The sequence below is a fragment of the Simochromis diagramma genome, unplaced genomic scaffold (assembly GCF_900408965.1).
Source record: "Simochromis diagramma unplaced genomic scaffold, fSimDia1.1 OVJJ01000585.1, whole genome shotgun sequence".
NCBI classification, from domain to species: Eukaryota; Metazoa; Chordata; class Actinopteri; order Cichliformes; family Cichlidae; genus Simochromis; species Simochromis diagramma.
Window position 1 is genome coordinate 5972581 of NW_024387398.1, and position 25810 is coordinate 5998390.

At 37.0% G+C, this 25810-nt stretch overlaps 1 protein-coding gene across 2 annotated transcripts; it reads left to right on the plus strand.

The window, feature by feature from the left end:
- The first annotated feature begins 615 nt into the window (after positions 1–615).
- tapt1a (transmembrane anterior posterior transformation 1a) lies at positions 616–25810 on the plus strand. 2 transcript variants are annotated; one of them, XM_040010167.1, is made up of 15 exons: positions 616–863; positions 2452–2582; positions 4267–4385; positions 6225–6257; positions 10243–10405; positions 11517–11652; positions 12276–12373; positions 12652–12721; positions 13628–13708; positions 15298–15407; positions 15540–15599; positions 15725–15793; positions 16007–16083; positions 17599–17768; positions 23010–25810. In XM_040010167.1, exons 1-15 carry the CDS (start codon positions 674–676, stop codon positions 23336–23338), a joined length of 1836 nt encoding a protein of 611 aa, XP_039866101.1. In that variant the 5' UTR covers positions 616–673; the 3' UTR covers positions 23339–25810. The 2 variants fall into 2 exon arrangements, with proteins under 2 accessions (XP_039866101.1, XP_039866102.1); XM_040010168.1 differs by lacking the exon at positions 6225–6257 and having other exon boundaries at positions 674–863.

A 25810-nucleotide genomic window follows, 5' to 3' on the forward strand; every position in this document is an offset into this window, starting at 1 on the left:
TACATAGTATAATATAATATAACACAATATATTTCCTCTTTCGTAACCAATGATTATATTCACTGGAAAGTCTTTAACAATATTTCATTTTGTTTATTTCCTAACAGCATATGCGTTTATTTAAGAAAAAGTTGTGATGCCGGGAAAAATATATTTTTAAAAATACCACTATGTGTATGTTACAACAAGTGAATACATTTACGTTCTTTATATAAAGAGTTAATTTATTATTATTATTATTATTATTATTATTATTATCATTATTATTATTATTATTATTATTAGGCTCGTTTTTTCTTCTTATCTTGTTGTTGAAATCAAATAAAAAGCCCCATTAGTGTGACTAGTTGGTCCACAGAAACATACTGGGAAACCATTTTCCAGCCAGGTAATCATTTATTTAAGGCGTTTCCAAAAACTTTATTTTTAAAATCTTGTATTATTATTTTAAAGAACAAATAAGGAAACAAATGGCAGATTTGTGTACATTTTAGATTAAATTAAACGGAGAATCACTGGAAAAGTAAAATGTATAAATATTAATGCCAATAAAAAACATTTCAAAAATATGTTTTTTAAAAAATGTTGAAACTACCTTTATCATCGTGACGTCGCACGTTGTCAGCCACACCGCGATGACGTTGTGCAGGGCGACACGGCGGGCAAAGTAAAGATGGCGGACCAGTTGGGGACCGAGCTGTCAGAGGAGAAAGAAGCCGAAATTGAGCTGAAGAAAAGGCAAAAAAGAACATGGGAGGGCTTGCACAAGTCGGGTAAAATCGGCATAACCCCGGAACTGCCAGAAACCCTGGGATTTTACGACATAAGCGCTGTCAGGAGGGAGCAACGGGAGCTGTCAGCAGGTAACTGTCGGGTCGCACTGCTAATAACCGTTAGACGTCTTAAATGTTTCCAACTTATTTTGGGGGGGCTGTGGGCATTAACTCTGATAATGTTGCGGCTTCGTGAATACGACGTTTTAAACAAAAGAGTAGTGTTTAATGTGAGTGAAGCTTCGTCTGTAACGACTGTAGTTTGTTAAAGCTGTGTCGAAGCTTGTTTACAGTCAGTGCTAGCGTTTGCTTCACATCAACTGAAAGAGGAGAAAACAACATCTCTCGTATTATCTTGGCAGTGCAACTATCTATTTAGTGAGTTTGCATGGCTCCATAACCTTCTTCTGTATCTGCTCTAAGTTTCTCTATACGTTATTTCACACCACCTATTGCATGACCTGTCACAGATCAGGTTCTGTAACCTGTAACCTACTACCTTTGGCTTACAACAATTATTGAAACAAGATTATGTCTGACAATGGCTCCCTGTAAGGCTGTGGCCGGTTTAATTCAGATCACATGTCTCCTTTGCTGTTTAATTAATGTTGAAATTAAAGTTGACCCGAGTTGATGACAACAGATGTTATATATAGTTATCTTTGCCCCAATTGGGAAGCTTTAAACTTTAGTACGTAGAGGGGATTTTAAGAGCTGTAGTAGGAAACACCTGACCCCATACATAATAGGACAATATTCAGTTGCTTTGGCAGCAGCAGTATTTTCAAAGCAGGAACTCCAGCAGCACTTGAGGGAAGATGAACAACTTTAATAATAGACCAACGCGTTTCAGCTTGTGGCTTGTGGCCTTCATCAGGGTCATGACCCTGATGAAGGCCACAAGCCGAAACGCGTTGCGTCTCTTTTAACTACAAGTGTGTGTCTAATTAGGCAAACACAGTTGAACACATACACCGTGGCTTAGATAAAGTGGACACTGATACATTTTCAATGTGACTGTTAACATTATTTATTAACAAAAACTGTAGCTGAAAAGAAACCCAAATGTATAAATCATTACTGTTTGCAATTTATGAAGCGTGACATGCCAGACATGTTCTCACAGATAGTGGCAATTAGAGTATAAATCTGACTGAAACTATTTTTAACAATTCCTTTGTCCAATATTTTGTTCTATACAAAAAAACCCTCCAGATTTTTATTGTGATAGCCTGACAGAAATCATGGTGGACATTTTTCACCATTTTTCAATTGTTCTTATAACAATTGGAAACCAAAATTGTAATTGAACTGCTATTTCATCTAATTGCTCAGTTACAAAAGATTGTAAGTAAACTATTGAATATTTTCTTTGGTAATGATGGAAGTATTACTGTAGTTGGAGCACAAGACTCATTATGTCATAGGCAGATGGTTGTTATTCTTTAAAGAGAGAGAGGCCACAGACACTGTATATCAGCTGTCTAAGCCTTGAGTCAAACACTGAAACAACACTTAAAAAGGCCATTAAACCTTCACTTTTTAGTTTTCATCATACAGAGATGCTTCCTCCTCTTTCACTTTACAGAGTCACCGTTGGAGTTCTCATTGTGTTGACAGCTGTATTTGTTGTGGACAATGGTTTTGTCATAACACTGTTGCTCTCACATTGTTCCAGATCCATCGTTGACGCGCTTCATTTGCACCGAGCTCACCAGAGGTTACTTCCTGGAGCACAATGAGGCAAAGTACACTGAACGAAGGGAGAGAGTTTACACATGCATGCGTATTCCCAAGGAACTCGAGAAGGTAGTGTATATTAACAGCCCTGAACTTATCTGCCCTGATTTCTCTGCAGCTTTCTCCATCTGTCTGTTGTCATTTCCATCAGTACACAGAAAGCATGCGATTATTTTACAGTCAGCCCGTAAGCTTGCTTTATTTGGAGACACTTCTTCTTCTGGCTCCTGACTTTGCTACAATTCTGAATCCTCAGTCAGTTTTGCATTGCTCCTGAACTTGCTCTTAGGTTGCCACATTATCGATATGTACATCTCACCTGAGTCCTTCACAGTGAGCTCATTTAGCTTTGATGGTTTTTACATTGTTTTATTTTATTTCTTTTTGAGACCTTATAACTTTGTATGTACAAGAGCTAGCCACATAACCCTTACAAGGCTAAAAAAGACATTGAAGCTGTGTTAACCCTTTTATGAAGTTACAAGGAATAAAATGAATGAATTAATCATATAAAAGTTATTGTGGAAAAGCCGAGGTGATAAGGCACATGATCAATAGTGGGTCCTACCTAGAACTCTCCACCATTTGGGTTTAGAGCTGAAAAATCCTCTTGCATGAGAGGTAAAACGCCTTCATGAAACTTAAAGGAAATCCACTCACTTTTTTTTCCAAGGTCTTCTTCCCTGTTCCATTCTGAGACACGGTCCTTAGACTACCCTCACTGAAACCTACACAGATATCAAGAGAAATCATTATAACATACTTTCAATGTTGGGAAATATATTAATAATTAATATAGATATTAGGTAGACACCGAAATATCAGAAAATTATGTTGTTTGTTTACAATATGCCTTACTGACCCTAGTAATTTTTTGGTTTTTGTTGTTCCTCTCAGTAGTCACCAGATGGCAGTGTTGAACTTAAAGACTGATTTCTTCTGACACACAGGCTGGACATTATATTGACTTTCTAGGAATCATACATTTTTAACGGCATCTCTAATAAATGTGTATTTCTTCAATATATATGTCATCTAACCTGGTCACAACTAAAGTTTAAATTAATGTGATGCCTATACAGTTACACACAGTCTATTGAGTTCCTCCTCATCTGTAAAGGTCTTTATTATTTGTTTTTATTTCAGAGTTGATGCTTTGTCAGCTGCTGTGTGTCCTTATAATCCCAGACTAACATATCTGTTACTGGCTTGGTTTTCCTGTTGAAGGGAGAGGAATGTGTGTAGCCACAAACTGCCGGTGAAACAGGCTTACTACTTTCAGGGTACCTCAGGAGGCCCCAGGTCAGACAGGATCCACCAATGACAAACAGACCCTCCCACCAGACTCTACCAGTAGTTGTTGCCTTGCTGTTTTCCCTGTTAGAAGTAGGAATAAGATGTCAGATGCATTTCAATGCATTTCTTGTAAAACATTCCTTTGAATATGATGAGGTAATGGCTGTTCATATATTGGAAACTGTAAAGGTATGTGCCTGTTGCATAATAAAAAGGTTAAGTGTACTTTTTTTTTTGTCACATATGGTGTTTCTCCTATGTACAATTTCTTCCACTTGTTAAAAGAAAAAAAATAGATAAAATCGTACCTTTTTTATGTTCATCATGTTATTATAATTGATTGATGTCCTTTGTGTACATACTCTCATTCATCTTTTTTTCCTTATGATGATTGATCACTATGTACCCTACAGACTCATAGTTTGATTTGTGGTGGTGTTGTGTGTGACTTTTCCAGCTGATGATCTTCGGCTTCTTCCTGTGTGTGGATGCCTTTCTGTACGTCTTCACCCTACTGCCCCTCAGGGTGCTGCTGGCCCTTCTCCGGCTCTTCACTCTGCCTTGCTGTGGCTTCAGGTAAAATACATTGCTTATATCTGCTTACTAAAGGAATAAGATGAGATGTGACAAGAAGTACTTTATTTTTGGGAAACTACTGTCTTACAGCAACCAGATCATTTAAAATGAGCTATAAGCTATACAGTACAAAATAAGCTTAATAAGATATAATGACACAAAAGATGGAGCACAATATAAGATATAACCACCCCACATTAATTATTTCCATTTCTGGGTATATTTGTAAACTTCAAACTATAAGTTTTGTTTTGGCTTCTTAGCGTTAACACTTCTAGGCATATCTGGCTGTTTTTGTTGTATTTTGTAGCTTTTCAGAGTGTGGTGAAATAAGTATATATGATATGACTCGGATATAGTAATCTGTCCAAATTTTGCTTTTGCTTAAAAAAATAAAAATAAAGCCGGGATTACTTTTATTAACTACAAAGTTTGGCAAACTAATTCAGATGATTAATTTACCCCCTTCCCTAGGTTGTTTAGAGAGTGAGCCACAGTTTTAGGCTCTTTCTTTTGTCATTTGGTAATATTGCTGACTCACTGTTAATAAGATAATAAGTTATTCAACTTATTTATCAATGTTATTTATTTTCTTGGTTAAGGATTTGATTATTTCTATGGGGGTAAGGGATAGGATAAGTATAAGCCTATTCCTTTTTCGGTTACTGTTTGAGTACTTTTATGTAAAATTTTAATCTGTTGTTGTTGTTGTTGACTGAAATAAAAAATTTCAATTCAATTCAAATTCAAGTAGCATTCTGGAAATAACATTGTAAATATTTTCTATGTATACACTGTAGGAAAGAAAATAAGCACTTGTGTTTTTTAGGGTTAGATACATATACAAACATATATTGATCTGATAATGGAAGTTTTGGTCACATGGTTTTGTTCTGTTAAATGTAAGTTCATACTTTGTCCTGGTGTTTGCTTCTAATGATTCTCGATCTTGAACAGATCCTTTTTTGATGAGTTGTCTTTGAGCTTTACCTTGATATTATTATGAATCTAATCACGTAGTCTTTTATAATACTGACCTGAACTTCAAGTACAGGTTTTGACAGTGTGTTTGTGTTTCCTTTCTTTTAGAATGAACATATTACACACTGTATATTAAAGATGGAGTTGGTGCCCGAGTGTGAAAAGTGAAGCAGAAGGCCTTAAACCTGCTTTCTTTCCCGACCTTTCTAAATGAAAGAAGTTGAGTTTTAGAAAAGTGTATGAGAAAAAATCCCTTGAGCTAATTTTTTTGTGATCTCAGACAAGGAAAGGTCGCTGCTGTTTTCAAATACCTCTAAGTACAACATGATGTTAAATGTGTTTTAAAAAAAAAAAAAAAAGAAGAAGAAGGATAAAACACAGTGTGCTTTAAGATGGGCTACCTTGTGATGAGTTTATACCCTATAAGTGGGAAATGCCATATGATTTCTCTGTCAGATCAAAATGCCCAGAATGTCACTAATCTCTATCAGTCTTCCATATACAGTCTGTAGGTCATATGTACTCAGTTACTTTATTAACAGAAACACCTAACACCTGATTTTACCAGTCTACCCACCGATTTTCAGTATTTTTAGAAACTTTCAGAAATTTGTGTCTAAAAATAGGTCTTCCAGACATCTTGTGGTGTCTGTTCTGCAATTTAACTCCCAACATTTTTTCTTTTTTATTTACAGATTTAGTAGTTAGCAATTAGTTTATTTGATAATGGTTTCACCACAACAAAATAGAAATTATTGGTTTGTGCCAGTGCTCTGTGTAGCTTTAAGCCAGCTGTCACATTGTTGTGATGTAGTACTTGATAGTATATTGTCTCCCCTTGCCTTCCTCCCCATGCAGGGCACGCACATGCCCCTACTGCAGAAGAAGCAGGTACGCTCCCACAAGGGCATTAAGGATTCATAAACATTATCACTGTCCCCGACATCCATTCATGGGTTTTTCATGTCCGTCATGTTTGTTAATATATAGCTTGCCACCGCAAATCATGTCCCAGTCTCCAAGGCAAAGCTTCCATGTTGGTCTCTTATATGTTTTTCTTTCTTTTTGTGTTTTTTTTTTCCCCCCCCCAAACACTGATCCAAAGAATAAGTGTGCATGGTAGTCTTATCCAGCCCCGTCTCATAACAAAATGTGAAATAGTCACAAAAAAACCTATCTGTTTGTGTTCATGGATATGACTTGTCACATTTTGTGTCTGTTGCACTGTTGTCCAAACTCTTCCATCATAGATATGACACCACAGGGCTTTAAAAGAAGTGTTCTTTTCTAAATATGAGCAGTTTTGGGGTTTTTTTTGTTTGTTTTGTAATGCTGAAACATAACCAAGGCATTTTACCAAAGATACATGAAGTAAAAAGCATAACCAAAAATATGTCCTGTGTGTGGGTGTTAAAATTATTCACTCCACCACCAAATCCACCACCATTCAAAGGTGGACTTTTTACATTTGAACTTTTTAACCTTTTAAAAACGGTCAATATAAAGTTTGTGTACATATGAGACCATTGAAAAAGTCATGTTTAGGGACACAAAATGAAAGAATATTAAAATTCATGTCCAGAAACATGAATGAGTAGATTACAGGTTATGACTTTTTCACAAACTGTTGTGAGACTGTGTTCTTGTCACAGTATTGCGTGACCGTGACTACACTAGCTCAAACTGGAAGGCTGCCTGTTTGGAGCAGTTTGGGGCTTATTTTCTTTGCTTTCAGTTGTTAATTTTGGTAGGAAAAAAGTCAGCTTTTTTTAGCAAGGTTCTGTCATAGCGCTCTTCATTTCTGGTCTGTGCTTTTGAATGACTGTTTTAGGCTGATGTCTTGTATTGGCACAAAGTGATGGCTATTTTAAATACAGCGCATAGCTAACTATAAAACATAATAATCATGTGTGTTGTGGAGATAATACTTGTAGAATAAAGACTATGACAACTACTTTGCGCAGTGTGCTTTACCAGCTGTCTGAAGCAGCTTTGTATCCAGAAAGTATGTTTAGAATAAGAGGAGTATGTGTGGTAAGGGGGTTTCTTTTCTGCTAGCACTTTAATCATATTTTAGAGAGCAGGGTACAACTGTTTTGGATTGGAATAAAGTCTTCAACAATTTATTAAATGCAAAATTTGGAGTCATTTCCTTTAGTAACTCACTTTGTCTTTTGCAGACAAAGCCAATTATCCAGTTAAGTGGAAAAATGATAAAATTATCATAAACTTTATGTGTGTTTACTCTTCTTACACTCACCTTACACACTTACTATATCTCTAAGCAACTGCGTCTATAACTGAGCTTTATCTTTTTGGCAGCACATTTTTATCCTGGTGCACAACAGTAAAACTATTCATAATGAAGAATTCAGGATCTCTGATGCTTTTGTTTCTACTCAAACATCTTTTAATGAATGACGTTAGTGTGACCACTGGATGGCGGTATTGCATCAGAGAAGGGGGGGGGGAGAACTCATCAGTGCCATAAATTAATCTCTGGTTTTGCACAGTTGTTTCCGCAACAAATAATATGTTTGAATATCTATTTTTTTGTGTGTAAACATCCATGTTCTGCACTGTTGGGACAACCATTGTAGTTTTTGCTTAACAGAAAAAATACAGCTCTTTATCTGATTTTCTTAGCTTTGTGCTCAGCTGTGCAGTGATTTTAAAAAAGAGAGGGAGTCATGATAAAACTGGTTCACATCACATCTTCACAAGCTCAGCTTTTTTTTTTTTTTTTTTTAACACTCATTTTGTAGTCAGCTCCCAGAATAATTCATATTTTTACAACTTTCAATTAGGGGTGGGCGATATAAACGATATAAATTTGGCCAACGATAGAGCGATATAGTCAAAATCTCTATCGCGATAGCGCATGTTGATGATGTCATTAAGCTGTGCCTGTTTTGGTCGAAAGCATCGCAGCGGCTACAACCATTATCATCTGCAAATTATGCCGGGCGACAGTCATAGCAAAGACATGAAGCACTTTTGAAATATGGGGAAAGCCAAAAACTGCGCTTCCTTCACTTCCGTAACATTGATTCATTAATGTTGAATTCTCTCGCAGTTGCTCTATTCCCATGTTGCTGCAGTATATTAATAACTAACCTTGTATTGTGGATGAATAATCTCAGATGTTCTCCTGACTGAAGTTTGGCCCGTGTATAGCATCCTGCTATGCGATTGCATTTGTCCCTAAAAACATTTTTTAACAGATTTCTGCACGCCCAAATCGGTTCGAGGTCAGTAAGCACAACCAGAATTCATACATAAGGCACACTCTCGATTTTTGAGAAAATTAAAGGATTTTAAGTGTGCCTTATAGTGTGGAAAATACGTTATACAGAAGTAAAGAATATATCGTGATATATATCGTTACCGCATGTGCTTCAAATTATATCGCGATATGAATTTTAGGCCATATCGCCCAGCCCTACTTTCAGTGTCTCCAGCACTGCTATTTCAAAACATGTTCTGTTCACGTGTGATTTTTATTTTATTTTTTTAATTAATCATCTTCAGCTAAACTAACTGAAGGTAATGATGGGTGTTAGAGTTAACTGTTGTACTGCCATGTCTTGTGAATTTCTTAGTGTAGGTTATACTAGTTTAGTTGAAGACCATTAAATAGTATTTGTACTGTAAGGTGTATTCCAATAACAACAAAATAACTTCATTACAAGAAAGTCTCGTAATTAAGATCGGTTAAACTATTGTGCTTCATCGTATTTTGAAAGTCAGCACATCAGTGTCCATCTATGGAAACTGCTTCCCTTTGTGAAAAAAAATCTAATGAATGCAATGTATTTTTACTGCAGTAGTCAGGGGGAGTTTTGCGCATACAGACCAGTCACAGTTTACATGGAAAATATGCAGGATGTGTTAGAATGAAGCTTTCAGCCGCTCTTCCCAGCCACATATTAAATACTAAATGATCCTCTGGATTTGTCTGCCCTCCTCTTAACACTCTGCCACTGCCAGCCATAGATGTTTAGTATTAAAAAAATGCAACTCTGACACATGTGGTCATAAAAGACATGACCACACTACTATCACTGCAGTATGTGATGTTGAAGCCTGTTTTTTTTTGTTTTTGTTTTTGTTTTTTCCACCTTTCATTTACTTGTTCACTATTTTAAACATTTCTGTTCAAAGTGCTGCACTAATTTGTCCATAAAGACAGATGTTCAAAGACAAGACTGGACAAAGACAGAACCATATTAAAAAGAGATAAATCTTATGAATAAGATAACTTTAGTATAAAGGAGATACTATCTTTAATATTTCATCATGTACTCTGTGTGTTATCACTCCCGGTTCCCTTTTCCTTTGTAAGGTTTATCTCATTTTGAACAGAAATGAATTCTTGTTCCCTGCCTGTGTTGGTCTTATGTTTCCTCATGTGAGATTAAAAAAAAAAAGAAAGAAAACAGAGCTCGTCCTGGTAGTGAATTAAATCAGCTGTCTGTGTACGTGGTCTTCACTCAGCTGCTTTGACCACACTGTTTGCTAGAAAAGCTCTTACTGATGGCAAGATTAGAAAAGGGTGTTTTTATGTGTTGATGCTTTAAATGCTTGTATGTCTTCATGTTCACACTTTTCCCCTGGTAAAAATGTGTTTGTATTTGTAAGCATTTGTACCTTTTGGCATGGTGTTATAAGGTGTAATAACACATTTAACCTTTTTCGTGTGTGCATGTTGATATATGTCTTAGCATGGCACAGTGCATTTACATACACAGGAATGGTCAAAGCAGTACACTCTTGTCTCTCAGTATTAATGCCAATACTGTGTGTGTGTGTGTGTGTGTGTGTGTGTGTGTGTGTGTGTGTGTGTGTGTGTGTGTGTGTGTGTGTGTGGGGTCAGTGGGTCGCGGCTTCTGCAGCCAGCGCAGGTGTGTGACATGCTGAGAGGCCTGATCCTGGTGCTCTGCTTCTCCATGATGCATTATGTGGATTACTCCATGATGTACCACCTGATCAGAGGACAGTCCATCATCAAACTCTACATCATCTACAACATGCTCGAGGTAACCCACACTTCACACATTGGTGTCTAAAAACTGATGTCAGTTTATACTTTGATCACATGCTTATATTCAAGGATGCAGCTGTTGCTCCTGCAAAGACATTACATCTGAGACAAACTAGAATTTTAACATTAGTTTTTACAGTTTAGTGTGAATACATGTTTCAATTATTAAAACATGTACTTATTAAATACAAACTGTATAGACATATTTTGTCTTTGTTTACATCTTACTTCTACTTTCCTTGTTTTGCCTCCTTACAACAAATTTTACTTGTAATTTTATTTTCCATCTGTTTTATACGAATAGTCAGTTTGTTTATGCAGCCCGTGTGTTAATACACTGCCAGTTTAGGAAAGTACCCAAGGATTACTACACTAAAGAGTGATGGTCGTGTTACGTGATGCATTTTATTACTAATTGTTAGAACTTAAACAGTGTGTACAGCAAGTGGTGGTCTACTTCTTCTGATATCCAGTGTTACCATTTTCATTTAAGGGCAGCCCATCCCCCTACAAAATAACCCTCCACCCCAAAAAGAAGCCAAGGGGAATATAAATACATAAAAACATTAAAACAAAATTGTTATTTTTTACTTAATTTGTGTGCCCTCATTTCATTATAGCACAGTGTTTCCCTGAGGTTGACTGCTTGTCAACCTCAGGGAAATACCAGCATACATAATAAAGCTTAGCACTTCTCTGTGGATCATGAGCTTTATGTGGTTTTATAAGACCCTACTAGACCAAAAAATATCTAATGATGGTAATGACAGACAACCATATGAAGCATAAGGACAGAGCTGCAAAAATGTTGATCTAATTTGTGTCATAGTGAACATCTGATGAATTTGTGTATCTGTCATATTACAATGCTCTACTTTTGGGGGGAAGTGTAATTATTCTGATTGAAAAGCTCCTCTAACAGCTTTAATCCCAAAGTTTTAATAAGAGGTATAGTGTTACGTCAGTGAATTTGTTGCTAAAATCTTACCTGTTCATACAGATAAGATATTGATATATTATATTAGACATTACTAATGTAACTATTGTTATATTAAGTTACGTTATATTAAGTTAACTTGTGATTTCATCCTTCCCTCCACTGTTAGGTTGCAGACCGTCTATTCTCTTCTTTTGGGCAAGACATCCTGGATGCTCTGTACTGGACAGCCACAGAACCCAAAGAACGGAAAAGAGATAATATTGGAGTCATCCCTCACTTTTTCATGGCCGTCTTTTATGTCTGTATCCTTCCTGCTAAAGCTTCATAGCAGCGTTGTGAGAGTTTTGAGGCAAGTTTTAAAGTCATCAGTAAAGTACACCAAATTGGATTTTAAGGGCGGCATCTTCTAGTCTCTTTTTTTTTTTTTTTTTTTTTTTTTTTTTTTTTTTAGCTTCAGTTTTATTTTTGACAGATGATATGCAGTTATAGTCTCACATAATACTTGTAGTTTTTATTTTTCATTGTGAACTCTTCATTTCCAAAGATTAATTTTAGCTGTAGTCTAGAGGAAGACTGAAGCAATATAATTTTAGCTATAGTTTCCTTAAGTTTATAACTGTTACATTTAATACATCTGTTGCTTGATGTAAGTTTTCATATGCTGAGATTTGTATTTATTATTTACTAAACAGCCTTCAGTGAAAGGACTAGACGTAATGCTGTTCAAGAATATCTCAAAGGAATGACTGCCAGTTATAGTTGCAAGATGCCAAGTTAAGTGTTGAATGTGTTGTTTCAGGTCAGGGTTGATCTAAGCACTAGCTTACATTACTTTTAATTCATTTTTAATGTGACTGAGTTCAGTGATCATATTGTTTGATTTAGGTTGATTCGGATGTTGTTTTCCTGATTATCATTTCCTCAGTCTTTCATGCTATCCTCATCATGGTCCAAGCCTCTACCCTGAATGTCGCTTTTAATTCTCACAACAAGTCCCTGCTCACCATCATGATGTCCAACAATGTTAGTACACACACACACACACACACACACACACACACACACACACACACACACACACACAGTGTTGTATAAAACACAATAGTGTACAATGAAACACTTATACAAACAGAAAAAAAAGTATTTGCATGATGGTGTATCCAGAAACATTAACGCTGGTATATTAGTGATGAAATGTTGTTCCTGCAACATGACCGTGATAATTTGTCTTCTGTTTTTATTTTTTGTCATAAAAGTGCTGACTACATTTCTGTCTTTTTTTTCTTTTCTCTCAAACATAGTTTGTGGAAATCAAAGGAAGTGTGTTCAAGAAATTTGAGAAGAACAATTTATTCCAAATGTCCAACAGTGGTGAGCTATCCAGCGCTTTATCAAAACTGCAGTACATTATTAGTACTATTTTAGAAAAGTACTGATCTAAAAATACATAAAACATGTATTTTATTGAATTTCACATCTGCTTTGTCACTGTCAACAATTACACTACAAAAATAATCACCAGTAAGAATGATTTGTTCGTAGTAACAGGAAAAGTTTAGAATCCAGACTAAATTATATACTTCGAAGTTCTCTGAAGCTTCTTTAAAACTGAATTATCCCTTGGAAATACTTGTACCAAAGTCAGAATGGTGGCGATAGATAGAAAAATACTGTAGTTAGATAGATTCATAACATTTCTATTGGATATCTTTAAAAAACTGATGGATGGATTTAAGTTACAGAATTGAATTAATCTTGCTTCATTGGGAAAGTTAATTCATTTTGCATTTTGAAAGAACAGTACAGCCAGTGTATTTGATTAAAAACTTTGGTTCTCTTTTTGTATTCCCAAAGGCACTGTTTTTTTAATCTTGATCATTCTTATTGTAATCAGATGACAGGGGAACACAACAACCCTGAATCATCTGCCATTTGCCTCTCTGGTTACTCCATCCCAGTACAGTGGCTGGTCATGGAGCTGGGCTCTTGTTGCCATAAGATCATTTGTATGGATAATAGCCAAACCTTTGTAGCCACATTATTAAAATTATAATACAGCGATGCTTATAGGATGTACTGCTGTCGCAAAATCCACTGTAACATGAAATGCTTTTTGAAAATTCACAGATCTGTCTTGTTGACTCAAGCTGTTTAGATATTGAACTACAGCAGACTGAAGACCATGTGTTCAGCTAAAATGGAGATGCTTATCTATCTAATATTCTTACCCAGGTTTCTCCATAGATGGGAGACTATAATAACAATTTTTTCCCACAGATATCAAAGAACGGTTCACCAGCTATGTCCTTCTACTCATCGTTTGTCTCAGGAATATGGAGCAGTTCTCCTGGAACCCCGGTAATCATGTTTCCCTCCTTTAAACTATACTTTTATGCGCATTTTTATATCACTAGAAAAGTAAGTTGTTGTTTTTTTTAATCATAAATGTCTTTAAAAGTTAAAAAAAAAAACAACAGGAAAAAAAACAGACTGGGGTCAGTGCTTGCCATGGTAAAAATGTTTACAGAAATCCTGAGCAGCTCCTTTCTTGCTGTTTCAGCTGATACATTGCAACACCTTGGGGAGTTTTCTCCAGTAAACCTCAGTCAATGAGACGGAGCAAAGTGAGGAGTGAGGGCTGGGATATTTCTCTATGACAGCTCTCTGAAAAGTCAGCTCCTCCTGTCAGTCTCAAAGTCAGACACACAGTAGATGACAGATGTGGCTTGTCAGCTGAAATCATAACACTGATTTACTAATACCAGCAGAGCTACTGTTGCTAAAGAGGTATATAAATCACAAAAACTTTCAAACAACATATAATTTGTCAGGTGTGGCTCAGAATGGGCTGAGCTTTTCTCAGTACAACAGCACAATATTTACTGAGCCCTAATGGATAAAGCTTAGCTGTTTTGTACATTAAATGGAAATGCCATTAAGTGAACACCTTTAAAAAATCATTAATGTTTCTCTTTGAGTGACAAGCTCAGGCTTAATATTGCTTTAAATACTCAGTTTCACACTTGCTTCCCTTGTTTTTCCTGCTTCGTTGTGTTCATATGGGAGTGTCAAACAGAAGCAAGTTGCCTTAAAGGGAGAGTCTGGTCTTAAAAAGGGAGTTGTTAGAATGTCTTGTTTAGGACAGACTGACTATGAGTATAAGACAAAGATTATTTTGACCTGCTGATCACGCAAGTAAACAGTAAAAATATTAAGGTGGCCATCATCTCAATTAATATGAAGATTTGCTGTTTTGGTATTTTTGTATCAATATGAATCAAATGCACTGGAAAATGATCCTATTTTGGTTATGTTTTAGTATTTTCTGTTTAATACCCTATACCATTAACTGAATTAATTAACTTATTTTTGTAATTGCTCCAGTGGCTGCCCAAAGAAAACTTCCAGTGTTGCAAGTCCAGTATATTCAATGAAGGTTTGCAGAAATGTAAATGGCCTGTATTTATATAGCGCTTTACTAGTCCCTAAGGACCCCAAAGCGCTTTACACATCCAGTCATCCACACACTGGTGATGGTAAGCTACATTGTAGCCACAGCCACCCAGAGGCGAGGCTGCCGGACACTGGCGCCACCGGGCCCTCTGACCACCACCAGTTGGCAACGGGTGAAGTGTCTTGCCCATGGACACAACGACCGAAACTGTCCAAGTCGGGGCTCGAACCGGCAACCTTCCGATTACAAGGCAAACTCCCAACTCTTGAGCCACGATCGCCCCATGTAAAATGTAAATTTTCTTTGGGCAGCCACTAGAGAAACAGATACAATTAGAAGATGACTTAAATAATTTGGCTAATGGTGTAGCGTATTAACATAGAAAATAATAAAACACGACCAAAACAAGGAGAAATATACAAATATTGAAGGATTGTTTGATCCTTCCAAAAATTTTGGCTAAAATAATTAACTTTTTTTTTTTCCCTCTCAGATCACCTGTGGGTGTTGTTCCCTGACGTTTTTATGGTTGTCACCTCTGAAGTTGCAGTTGATGTCATCAAACATGCCTTTATCACAAAATTCAATGACATCACTGCAGATGTAAGAACAGAACCTGCTGTTCTTTCTTTCAGTCATCACCGTGACTTTGCATGAGAACATGTATGATACTATATGGGATACCTTGCCTTTTTCTTTTTCCTGTACTGAATTATTTTCTTGTCCATTTTCCAGGTGTACAGTGAATATAGAGCCAGTTTGGCTTTTGATCTCGTCAGCAGTCGGCAGAAGAATGTAAGCAACTGCCTCGTTTTTTCACATTGCCATCATTATACTTACATAAACAGCGTGGAGCCCACGCAGCTAATCAATTCAGTTTTGTCAAGTGCTGTAATTTATGCTCGTCTGTCACTGTGTAGGCTTGTACTGACTACAGTGACTCAGTGGCCCGGAGGATGGGCTTCATCCCCCTGCCATTGGCTGTTCTGGTAAGAGAGAATGCAGTCTGTTGTTGATATTCAGGAACTAAATACCAGAATAGAGTTGGTCGTTGGCACACAAGCAAGTTTCAAAACTCCACAATGTTCTAAAAGTGTTTAATGGTTCTTATTATTGCTAAAATGAAATGTTTCCATTTTGTTTTCAAAATGGATAAATAATTCCATTAATACTGGTGTTTCTGTTTTGTTTTTTTTTAACAGCTCATCAGAGTGGTGATGAGTTCAGTGAGGTTGCAGGGAGCACTATCATACACCTGTGTACTGCTCTTTTATCTTGGGTGAGTTTTTAGAGTTGTCCTGTATTGATTTTTTTTTTATGCATCCTGCAAAATGAGTGAACTTTTAATCCTTATTATGCCATTTTACCTCACTGAAGATCTTTTTGTTGTTGTTGTTGTTGTTGTTTTAAATACATGCAAGTACAGTTGAACCCCAGCTATTTGCAGTTCAGTAATCATGGATTCACCTATTCACTTTTTTCTGTATTTGTACAGAAAATTTTGTTTTCTTAAAAAAGAACATTCTCCAAACAGTATGCAAATTTCAAATACAAAGCCTCCAGAAAATTAAAATATAGGCAATTATAAGCGTTTTTAGATGGGGTCTAAAGTTTTCGCAGATTTGAGCTATTCGCGGGCTGTTGTGGTCCCTAACCCCCACGAATACCAGGGCTCGACTGTAATTTAATCTGACCATGAAAAGTATCTTTAGGAAAGATTGATGACTGAAACTGGTCTTTGTGATAACCCCTTCTGTTTAGTAAACTAAATGCTTAACCCACTTAACATGACATGTTTTTTTAAGTCAGTAAAGACTAAAATATTGGGATACTTTAATTTACTTATAGTGTGCTAGATATGCAGAGAACCTCACACAAACATCGTCACATGGTGAAGGTAAAAACATGGTTGCGTTGTCTCGTGGATGCACACTCACCCATGCAGGCACTGTCATAAACACACATTCATATTCAGAGACACACACAGTTACATAAGCATTAACATTGTGCTCTCACATCCACCCTGTGCTGAGTTGCTGATAGCCTTGCTCATTCTCATTTGCCGGATCCCATCGAGGCACGTACCATTGAAGAGTTTCCCTTAGGGTGAAGAATACAGTGTTGTCATCTCTAGTGCCATCTCTGGCCTCCCCTATCCTCCGATTTAAAAATAGCCCTAGCTTGAACAGACCGCTGTGCCTTGGCAAAGATTCAGCTGCGCTGACACGCTCTGTCACAGCAAGGAGTGGTCCACAGACCCAAATGTGTCTGTCTCTCACTCATCACAGTACCAGACTCTCGGCCTTATAGCAAAGCCCACAAACACAGAAAGACAGTGCACACTAACATCCTGGCGTAAGTTTTGGGATGTGAACACTGGCGATTGAAGCCAGATGGTAAGAGATTCATTATAGCTGTTCCCTAGTTCAAGATAGCATTGTGATAAAATTTCAGCACTAAATAAAACAAAGAAAGATTCAAAAAGCTATTATATGAGTGGTAATTTGCATTAGAAGGCTGTGTTTTGATCAAAATGTAGACACCTAATGTATTTATTATTTAATTTAGCCCGCAGACTGGAAAAAACTACAAAGCTTTAATATGTTTGAAATTAAAGCTGATTTTAAATTCTGGCATCACTTTAAGTTAGAGTACGTTTTTTTTAATAGACTTTCATCTGTCCAGACTAGCTGGATGGTACATTTAAAGCTCTGTAATACTACCTGAAGAACAGGAAAAAAATGTAGTCTTTTTCTAATCAAATATCCCCTTTCCCTCCCCTTTCCCTTTGTAGACTGGTAACACTGAAAGTGTTGAACAGTATTGTACTCCTGGGGAAATCATGTGTCTATGTCAAGAGAGCCAAAATGGAGGACAAACTGTTTGAGAGGCCCTCGACTGCACCATCCTCCTCTGCCAAGAGCCCTAGCAAAGCTGACCCAGCCAGGTGCCGCACACCTTCAGGTAAAGAAAAAAACCCTCAAAAGATTAAGATGAGAAAAAACCTTGGTTATAATAAAAATCCCAGTTATGTTATGGATTAATATTTTGTAAAAGCTATTATTTACACCCACAAGGATCCATAGGTTTCAGTCCCCATGGCATTCATGACTACAACACTAATTATCTCTTGAAGGGATTCAGCATGACTCATGAAACATTTGCATGCCAGAGAAATGTGAAAAGTCAAACAGAAAACTGTTTTTGTGTGAGTGGTTCTTTTTAAAGATGAATTTAATAGATAATTGTAAATTACACATAAAAGCAATTACATTTTATATCTATAAATGTGATGCTTTCTAAACAAGATGACATCAGCTGTGACCTCAAGTGTAGAGCATGTCACCAGTAGCTTAACCAGTCGGTAATAAATTATAATCAAACATTCAGCGCAAAGAAAACCAGAGTTTGACCTTGTCTAATGGTCAGTGCTACCAGTCATTTTACGTAATTATACATTCACCTCAGCTTGATTATACTCACTTTTACTAATTACACTGTATCTATCAGGTCTCCAACAGTCAAGTACATGCAGAACATGAAGCACTGACATAAATTATTAATATTTAAATAGCTACGGTACATATATATCATAAGTATTTATTTGGAATTACATACACACCACCTTTGAACAAAAAACTTTTGGTTGAAACTTTTGTGGTATTTTGAAGTCTGAATCTTATTTTAGAGATATGAAAAATGCTGGGACCTGAGAGGGTGTTGTTTGGCTGGCAGGAATAGATATCTTGTAAATGAGACGTCCTGGGATTTAATTTTGTTGATGAATGTTTCGTATTGCTCTTTCTCCTACACAGTTGTTCTCTTTCTTCCTTTCTTTCTTTCGTTTTGTTCAGCAATAGAAACCTGTAATGGTTTTCAAAAGAAAACAATGTTTTATTACTCTTTATGTCTCAGACTACCATTCAGAATAGCAATTTACATATTTGTTGAAGTGATGCTAGATATTGCTTTCAGTCTCATGGAATTTCTAAAGTCTTACCAAATGGGCCCCCCACCTAACAGAGTTACGTTGATCTTTTTAGGTATCTAGTTGGCACTTAAATGTAAATGTTGGACATTTAGCTGACATTTAGGTACAGACAAATGTGGCAACAGGTAAAGCCCCGGCTCAGCTTCAGACATTTAGTGGAAACAAGCAGAAAGTGGGGATCCTTGAAACCTTGATTTGATTTGATTTGATTTTTTTGGGTCAGGTAAGTCTTTTCAAGATTACAGGTTAGCACTTGATTAATTTCCTCAGCATTTAAAATAAAAAAAACACAACTCTGTGATCCCAAAACTATTGTGCGGGGCAAAAAAAAAAAGAAAATCAAACAGTATACATAATGTTTTATCTACTTCCTTTTCTTTCCTTGATGCCTATTTCCAGAGCTGCAATGAATTGATATTTGTTATTGTGTAACCTGGTACATTATGATGTTAATTACAAAATGAATCTGTTATGCCTGGAGATGTTTTTGTCAAGCAATTAATAACTACTAATGCAACATTTTATTTGCTACAGTATAGAACTTCAACCTTTTGATTAGGTGATGAATTTAATTTGTCTGGGTTCAAAAACATACATTTATCAAATGTGTTTTGTTATTCAACTTATTGAACAAATTCTTCATTTGTCTTCTATATTTGATAGAATGGACATAGGTGGGCACAGTATTCTCTGGTAAATTATACAGACATATCCAGCACTACACTTAATGTAGTAAAACGTACAACGTTGCAGTGTTCTGTCATAGCACTTTGTACTGGATCGTCATCTTGTGTCATATTCTAAGAAAAAGACTATTCAACAAAAAAGTACACAGCAAACCCTTTTCTGTATTCTGATATTTACACGTGAATTTCCTCAAAAGAGTTTAGTTCATAGTCTGACATAGAGTTTCACTGGTCCCGCACCTACGTTTGATGAAACAGATTTGGAGGTGACACTATCTCCCTGTCATCCTCAGCCAAATCCCTGCAGATCTTTTCTCCCGTGTGTGCCTCAGACCCGCCTGCTGTGCCGAAGCAGGAGCTTTAAAATGACAAAGATCCTGATGGTGCATCATGTCATGGAACATCAAAAGCATTCATGTTTCTAATGAATCTGGTTTCTCACAGAGCTCCAGCAACATGGCTTACAGCTTCACGCTCCAGCATGCAGAGTATAATAATAAATGCTTTGAGGTTGTGGGAAGCTAATGCAAGTCTCTTTATGCTTTCTTCATATTTAGCTTTTGGGATTTGAACCGTCGACCTTAAATACCATGCTCACTTTTCTGACATTAAACTACTTTGGTGGGCGCCTCAAGCTTTACCTGCTGCTCAACTGGATTCACTGCACTATGTCTTTGTCTTTGCAATGCTCTGCCTTCAAATAATACGAAGATCTGCCATCTGTCTATACTGCATGTTTTTGTCCAAAGGGGAGAAATGTGTAATGAGCGGTTTCACAGTAGCCATTTCAAGCCAGATGGTGGTTAACTTTTATTAAAGCTCACATATCTCCAGAGAAATGGAGAAAGCTGCAATGTGTGACTCAAATAACAGATCTATAGATTTTTTTTTTTCTAGGGTTGAAGGGAATGTAGCCCCCTCGACTATACCTGGAAAAAATAGTTAGGAAGTTAATATAAAAATTAGATAATGGGATATTTAATAACAACAGACATCATCTGTCTGTCTGTACACAATACACAAGAAGCGCTAATTTAGCGCTTGATTTTTTTTGTTACATATCCTTGTAATGTAAAAGCTAGTGAAACCGATATCTGGTTCCTTAGCAGCTAAATGACATTGACAAAACTGACATGAGCATCTGGCCTGGTTGCTTTATAGTGGAAGACAGCTTAAGGCTAGCATGCTATGATTTTGTTCCTGCTCTGTGCCATTGATTATAAGGAGTTGAGGCTATTAGTGTGACTGTTGACCTGTCCAGACTGTAGCCTCCTATCAACCAGTTTCTAGGATAAACCACAGCCCACCTGGGGTGGCTGTAGCTCAGGTGGTAGAGCAGATCAGCTACTGATTGGAAGGTTGGTGGTTCGATCCTTGGCTTCCCCAGTCTGCATGCCAAATATCCTTGGGCAAGATACTAACCCCAAGTTGCTCTCTGATGCGCTCATCGGAGTGTGAATGTGTGTGAATGTTTATTAGTTTGCACTTGAGTTTAGAAGTGCTTGTATGAGTGGGTGTGAATAGGTGAATGAGGCATGTTGTATACAGCGCTTTGAGTACTCTGGGAGAGTAGAAAAGCGCTATATAAGAATCAGTCAATTGAATTGAACCTGTGACCATAATTTGGATAAGTGAAGTGGTTAAGGAGATGAGAGGATGGCTATCAACTGATACTGTATTTTTTTCTTCTTTGTTTGTTGCAGAGTGATTTTTGCCATCAGGGTAACTGATAGTTTCGATTTTTCCATCTTCGGTGTAGAATCTGAACTGCTTTTACATATTTCCTCAGCATCATTGGCAAGTTTTGTGTTAATGAGGAACACAAGAATAACTGAGTGTACAACTATAGCAGCAGAGCATTCACTACATCATGTTTTGAGGTAGAAGACTCTGTCTGATCGGTTTATCAATATTTTGCTAATAAGAAAATGCTTCTAAAAGTAAGCCATTTGAACAATCTTTTTTTTTTTTTAATACATTTCTAGTTTTTATTGCCTGTCTGATAAAATAGTTTGCTTTGCTTTTCCTAGGTTTCAGTTCAGGATTCTTTGAGTGTCATGTTTCTCTTATAACATCTGTGATTATGCAAATGATGACTGTTTCATTCATATAGTTTAAATATATAATTTTTTTCCTCAGTTCAAATCAAAAAATATCATTGATGCTGTCAGGTCTCAGTAGAAAATGGCTTCTTTTTTTAAAAAAAATTTGAACTGCCACACAATAGATAAGTTGTGAAAATGAGGAGCTTTGATTGGTCAGAGTCCACCTTTTCTGTCATGGGAAGAATTTAAGACTCTCAAATATGTGATATTCACCACCTAATAAAACAGCAGTACTGTGAAGCCTGACCCCATCAGAATAAATGAAATGGTGAAGCTTAGAAAGGGTGTGCACGCCACTGACAGGTATGCCTCATTTTATATTCTTCACTGATTTAATGCTAAATTATTTAGGTGGAACCGAACGTGGAATTTTCCTATATTCTGTTTGCCTAAAACATTTGCTTTCTTTTATTTTGTTTTGGGTTTTTTTTTTGTTTTTTTGTTTTTTGATTTTTGATTTTTCATGGCTTTTATCATGGTTGATGTTTTTTTTTTCTTTGATAGCTTAGACACACACATGTAGTGCGTGTCTAACCTACACAGTCCATTTGCTCAGTGTGTTGTAGTTTTCTCTCTAGTTAAATGTCTATTCATCTCTGTCTACAGAAAGAACCAAAAGTTTGCTGTAGTCAGATAGCCCGGGGCGAGGCAGTCGTCTCTGTGGACAGTCTTCTTGCTCAATTCTCTCTGATATGATGAATTATTCTGTTTAATTGATTTTCCTAAAGTAACTGTGCTCTGCTCTCAAAGTGAAAAGCCTTTGCAGTGTTTCTCTAAACATAATGAAGTGAATTGTGAGGTCCAGCTGTGCTGGTGTATGTTTTACATCAGCATCTTTTTCTGGTTGTTTTCTCTCCTGCTGTGTTGAAACTGGTTTGTCCAGTTATTAAGATTAATCCCACTCTCATGTCCGTGCAGATGCAGTCAACCTCCACCCGCCTATCAGTTCGATTTTAGAATCAGAATTAATAAAGTATTGTGATTCTGAAACTGAACTAGTACACATCTGGACCTCATATGACGGTGGGATTAATCTTAATAACTGGAAAAACCAGTGGAATTATGTCTTTTAAATGTTAAGCTTGTCTACACAGACATTGATCAGTTTTCACTTGCCTCACACTTGTTTGATGAAAGGGACATGCTTGAATAAATCTAGCGGTCTACTCTGTACAGCTTGCATTTTGCCTGCACTGTGGGTGTGAAGATTTGTTTACTTGTGTTTTACTCAACTTCCTACAGTGATTGGACTGCACAGAGCACTGTTCCTAAGCTCACGCGTAGACATGGATGCGGGATTGAAGCTGCTGGGTTGGCTCTTTGTTAAAGCCAGACTTAGTGGCAAATTACCTATGCATAAATGAACCCATCTACATGGTATTTGTTTTGTCATTAAATGTGTTTTTAAATTTGTTCCTCACAGGTGAATCTAAGGTGGTGCAGATCCCTGCCACTCCCTGCAGCCCAACATCCTCTTCCATCTCGTCTGTGACCACTCAGCCTATCCCTAGGACTGATTTGTTTCCTCCACCATTTACCTATCCCTCACCTGCTAAACCAGCTAGCCGTCCACCTAGTCCACCACCTGATGCTGATGCTGAACAACTTCCATCCATGCTCTTAAAGGAAGATGACGAGGAGGAGGAAGAGGAGGAGGAGGCACAGCTGCCCTCTGAAACAAAGCACAAGACCTCCAAAAAAGACCTCCTTGAGATTGACCGATTCACAATCTGTGGAAACCGCATTGACTGATCAGCCTCCAAGCAGCCACTGATGTAGCGACTAACCACTCAGGAAAGACGGAGACCAATGGCCTCCCAGCCTGGCTCTCCTGGCCAACAGCAGCAGAACGCTGAGTACTTATAAAAGTCAGTGACATTACAGTAAATTATTGTAAAAAAGAAAAAGTCAGACAATCCTGCTGCTGTTGAAAGCTGAAGTCGAGAAGTTTCACAGGGAAAACTTCACCTGGCTGATAAAACAGAAGAGGACAGAAAGTGAGAGTGTTGCAGCCGAGTTGTCAGGATGAACTGGCATATGTCAGAGCGCGCGTGTGTGTGTGTGCGCGCGATTTAGGATCAGGGTTGGGGTGCGAGACTGTGTGCGAGACTGTGTGCGAGAGTGTGTGCGAGTGAGCATATGTGTAAGTGTGAAGGCACTCTAGCACTTCCTGTATGAGCAGCAGTGGGACCAGAAGGAGAGAAGTTTCTCAGTTTGCTCAGCAGCCAGAAAAAACTTCCAAACTCTGACATCAAAAGTGACACTTGAATGATGAGAATTTGCTTTTTTCCACCAGAAAACAAGTGTTGGGGTTTATTTTAAGTACTAAGTACTAAACATTCAACATATGAAATTTTGCAAGAAAACAAAAACAGAGGTTATTTAAAACATCTGAGCTAAGAAATGTAGCTCTGTTATTATATGGCAGTTTGCAACCGAAGGATCGCAAAATTCTCATCTTTTTTTTACATTGTGGTTGTCTAGAAAATATTCAGATGAACTTAAAAAGCAGAGCAGAAAAAACTGGAGTCAAAACTGAATAATGAAGGATTTTTAATCACACATTGTTTTGATTTTAGAGATCACATGACTGAAAGGTTAGGAAACATGGCTCTGAACGGTCACACACTGTCGATATTGGAGATCTGTTGATTAAAGTCTGTACCTCAGTGAAGCTGGTTCAAATTTTTCAATCCAGTATGAATTACAGGTGTTGCAAACACAGCTAAAAACAGTGATTATTTTTTAGATTAAAAAACATTCATTTACACAGCCATTAGGTAAAGACATTTGCAGCCATCCTGCGCCTTCGCCAACTCAACAGCCTTTGATTAAACGACCCAGTCAGCGTACAGTATTAGCCAAAGCAGTTCATGACTGCTGACTCTAAATCTGCTGCATCTACCACCCACTTACATAGCCAGTCATAGAGCAGAAGTCCATTTAAAATTATGGAAAAAGTGCATTTGTATGTCATAGCCCATTATAATCTTGAATTCCAATCACTTAGTTTAAGACGGTTTACACGCAGCTTTCTGTTAAATGGACATAATCAATGGGAAGAGTTACCATTTGGTGGGGCGCCTCAAATTGGAGCATAATTTTTTGATGAATGGTATTTAATCTTTAGTTACTTTTGAATGCACTGATGGGCCGTATTGCCTTTAAATACGGTCATGTTTCTCATTCGACTCTAGTGATGCTCTAATGTTTACATCTTAGGATAATAGAAGCAATATTTACACAACAAAATGCCTTTTTTTGCGTGTGTGTTTTAAGATTTTTTTTTTTTTTTTGACTGACCTTGCAGAGTTGTTTGCTATGATTTTTTTTTTTTTTTTTGTAAATTGTGTGAATCATCTAAAAGTAAAAACACCTTAAAGAGACCAGGAATGTCCTCAAGTTTTAATTTGACACCCATTTGTGTAATTTAGTTTAAACATAATACATTTTTTGTAACTTTATTAGAAGTTTATGATTCAAATTCGTGCCAAATCTTTCAATCACTTTTGTTTCATCTGATCTGAATTGTAAAATTACGGCAATATATCACTGAGCACTTTCTTGTTTCCTCCATGTTTACAAAGTTGATCTTAGCATTTTGATTGACAGCAGCTAATCAAAAATGGCAGAGTTAGACAAACCCTTCACTCACACTAATTATTTTATAATCATCAGATTAAAAACTCAGGTCACTTGTGTTCACGTTCCACTTTTTTGACGCACTCTGCCCATCGCTTCTTTTATTTGGGGATGTAAAAACAAGTACTTTTTTGGTTGTAAAATACTTAACAGTGATATATTTAATGTTATTTTGGCAAAGAAAGCTTGTTTTTTTGTTTTTTAAAACAGAAGGTGTATATAGTGTTTACATGTATCAGCATCTGTTTGATTGTATTTTGGAGAAACGTTTCTTTATTGTAATAAGGACGATCTATTTTTGGAGCTGCCTGATGGAGCTGGTTCAGTCTTCACTGTACACCGAGTTGGTGCTGATGTTCCAGGTGTGCAGTGGAGATCTGACCGAACCTCAACTGGGCCCAGCTGAGCACACCTGAGCTTAACTGGGTTAATGGATATAGAAGCACTGTAGAAGTGCTCTTATGCAAGCTGCGATGGTCCAGTACACTGCCTGCTTTGTTTCCTCAGTTTGATTCCATATTTAATTCCTACCTTGATATTGTATGAACTTGCCCATTTGGAGTAATAAAGTTGATTTCTTAA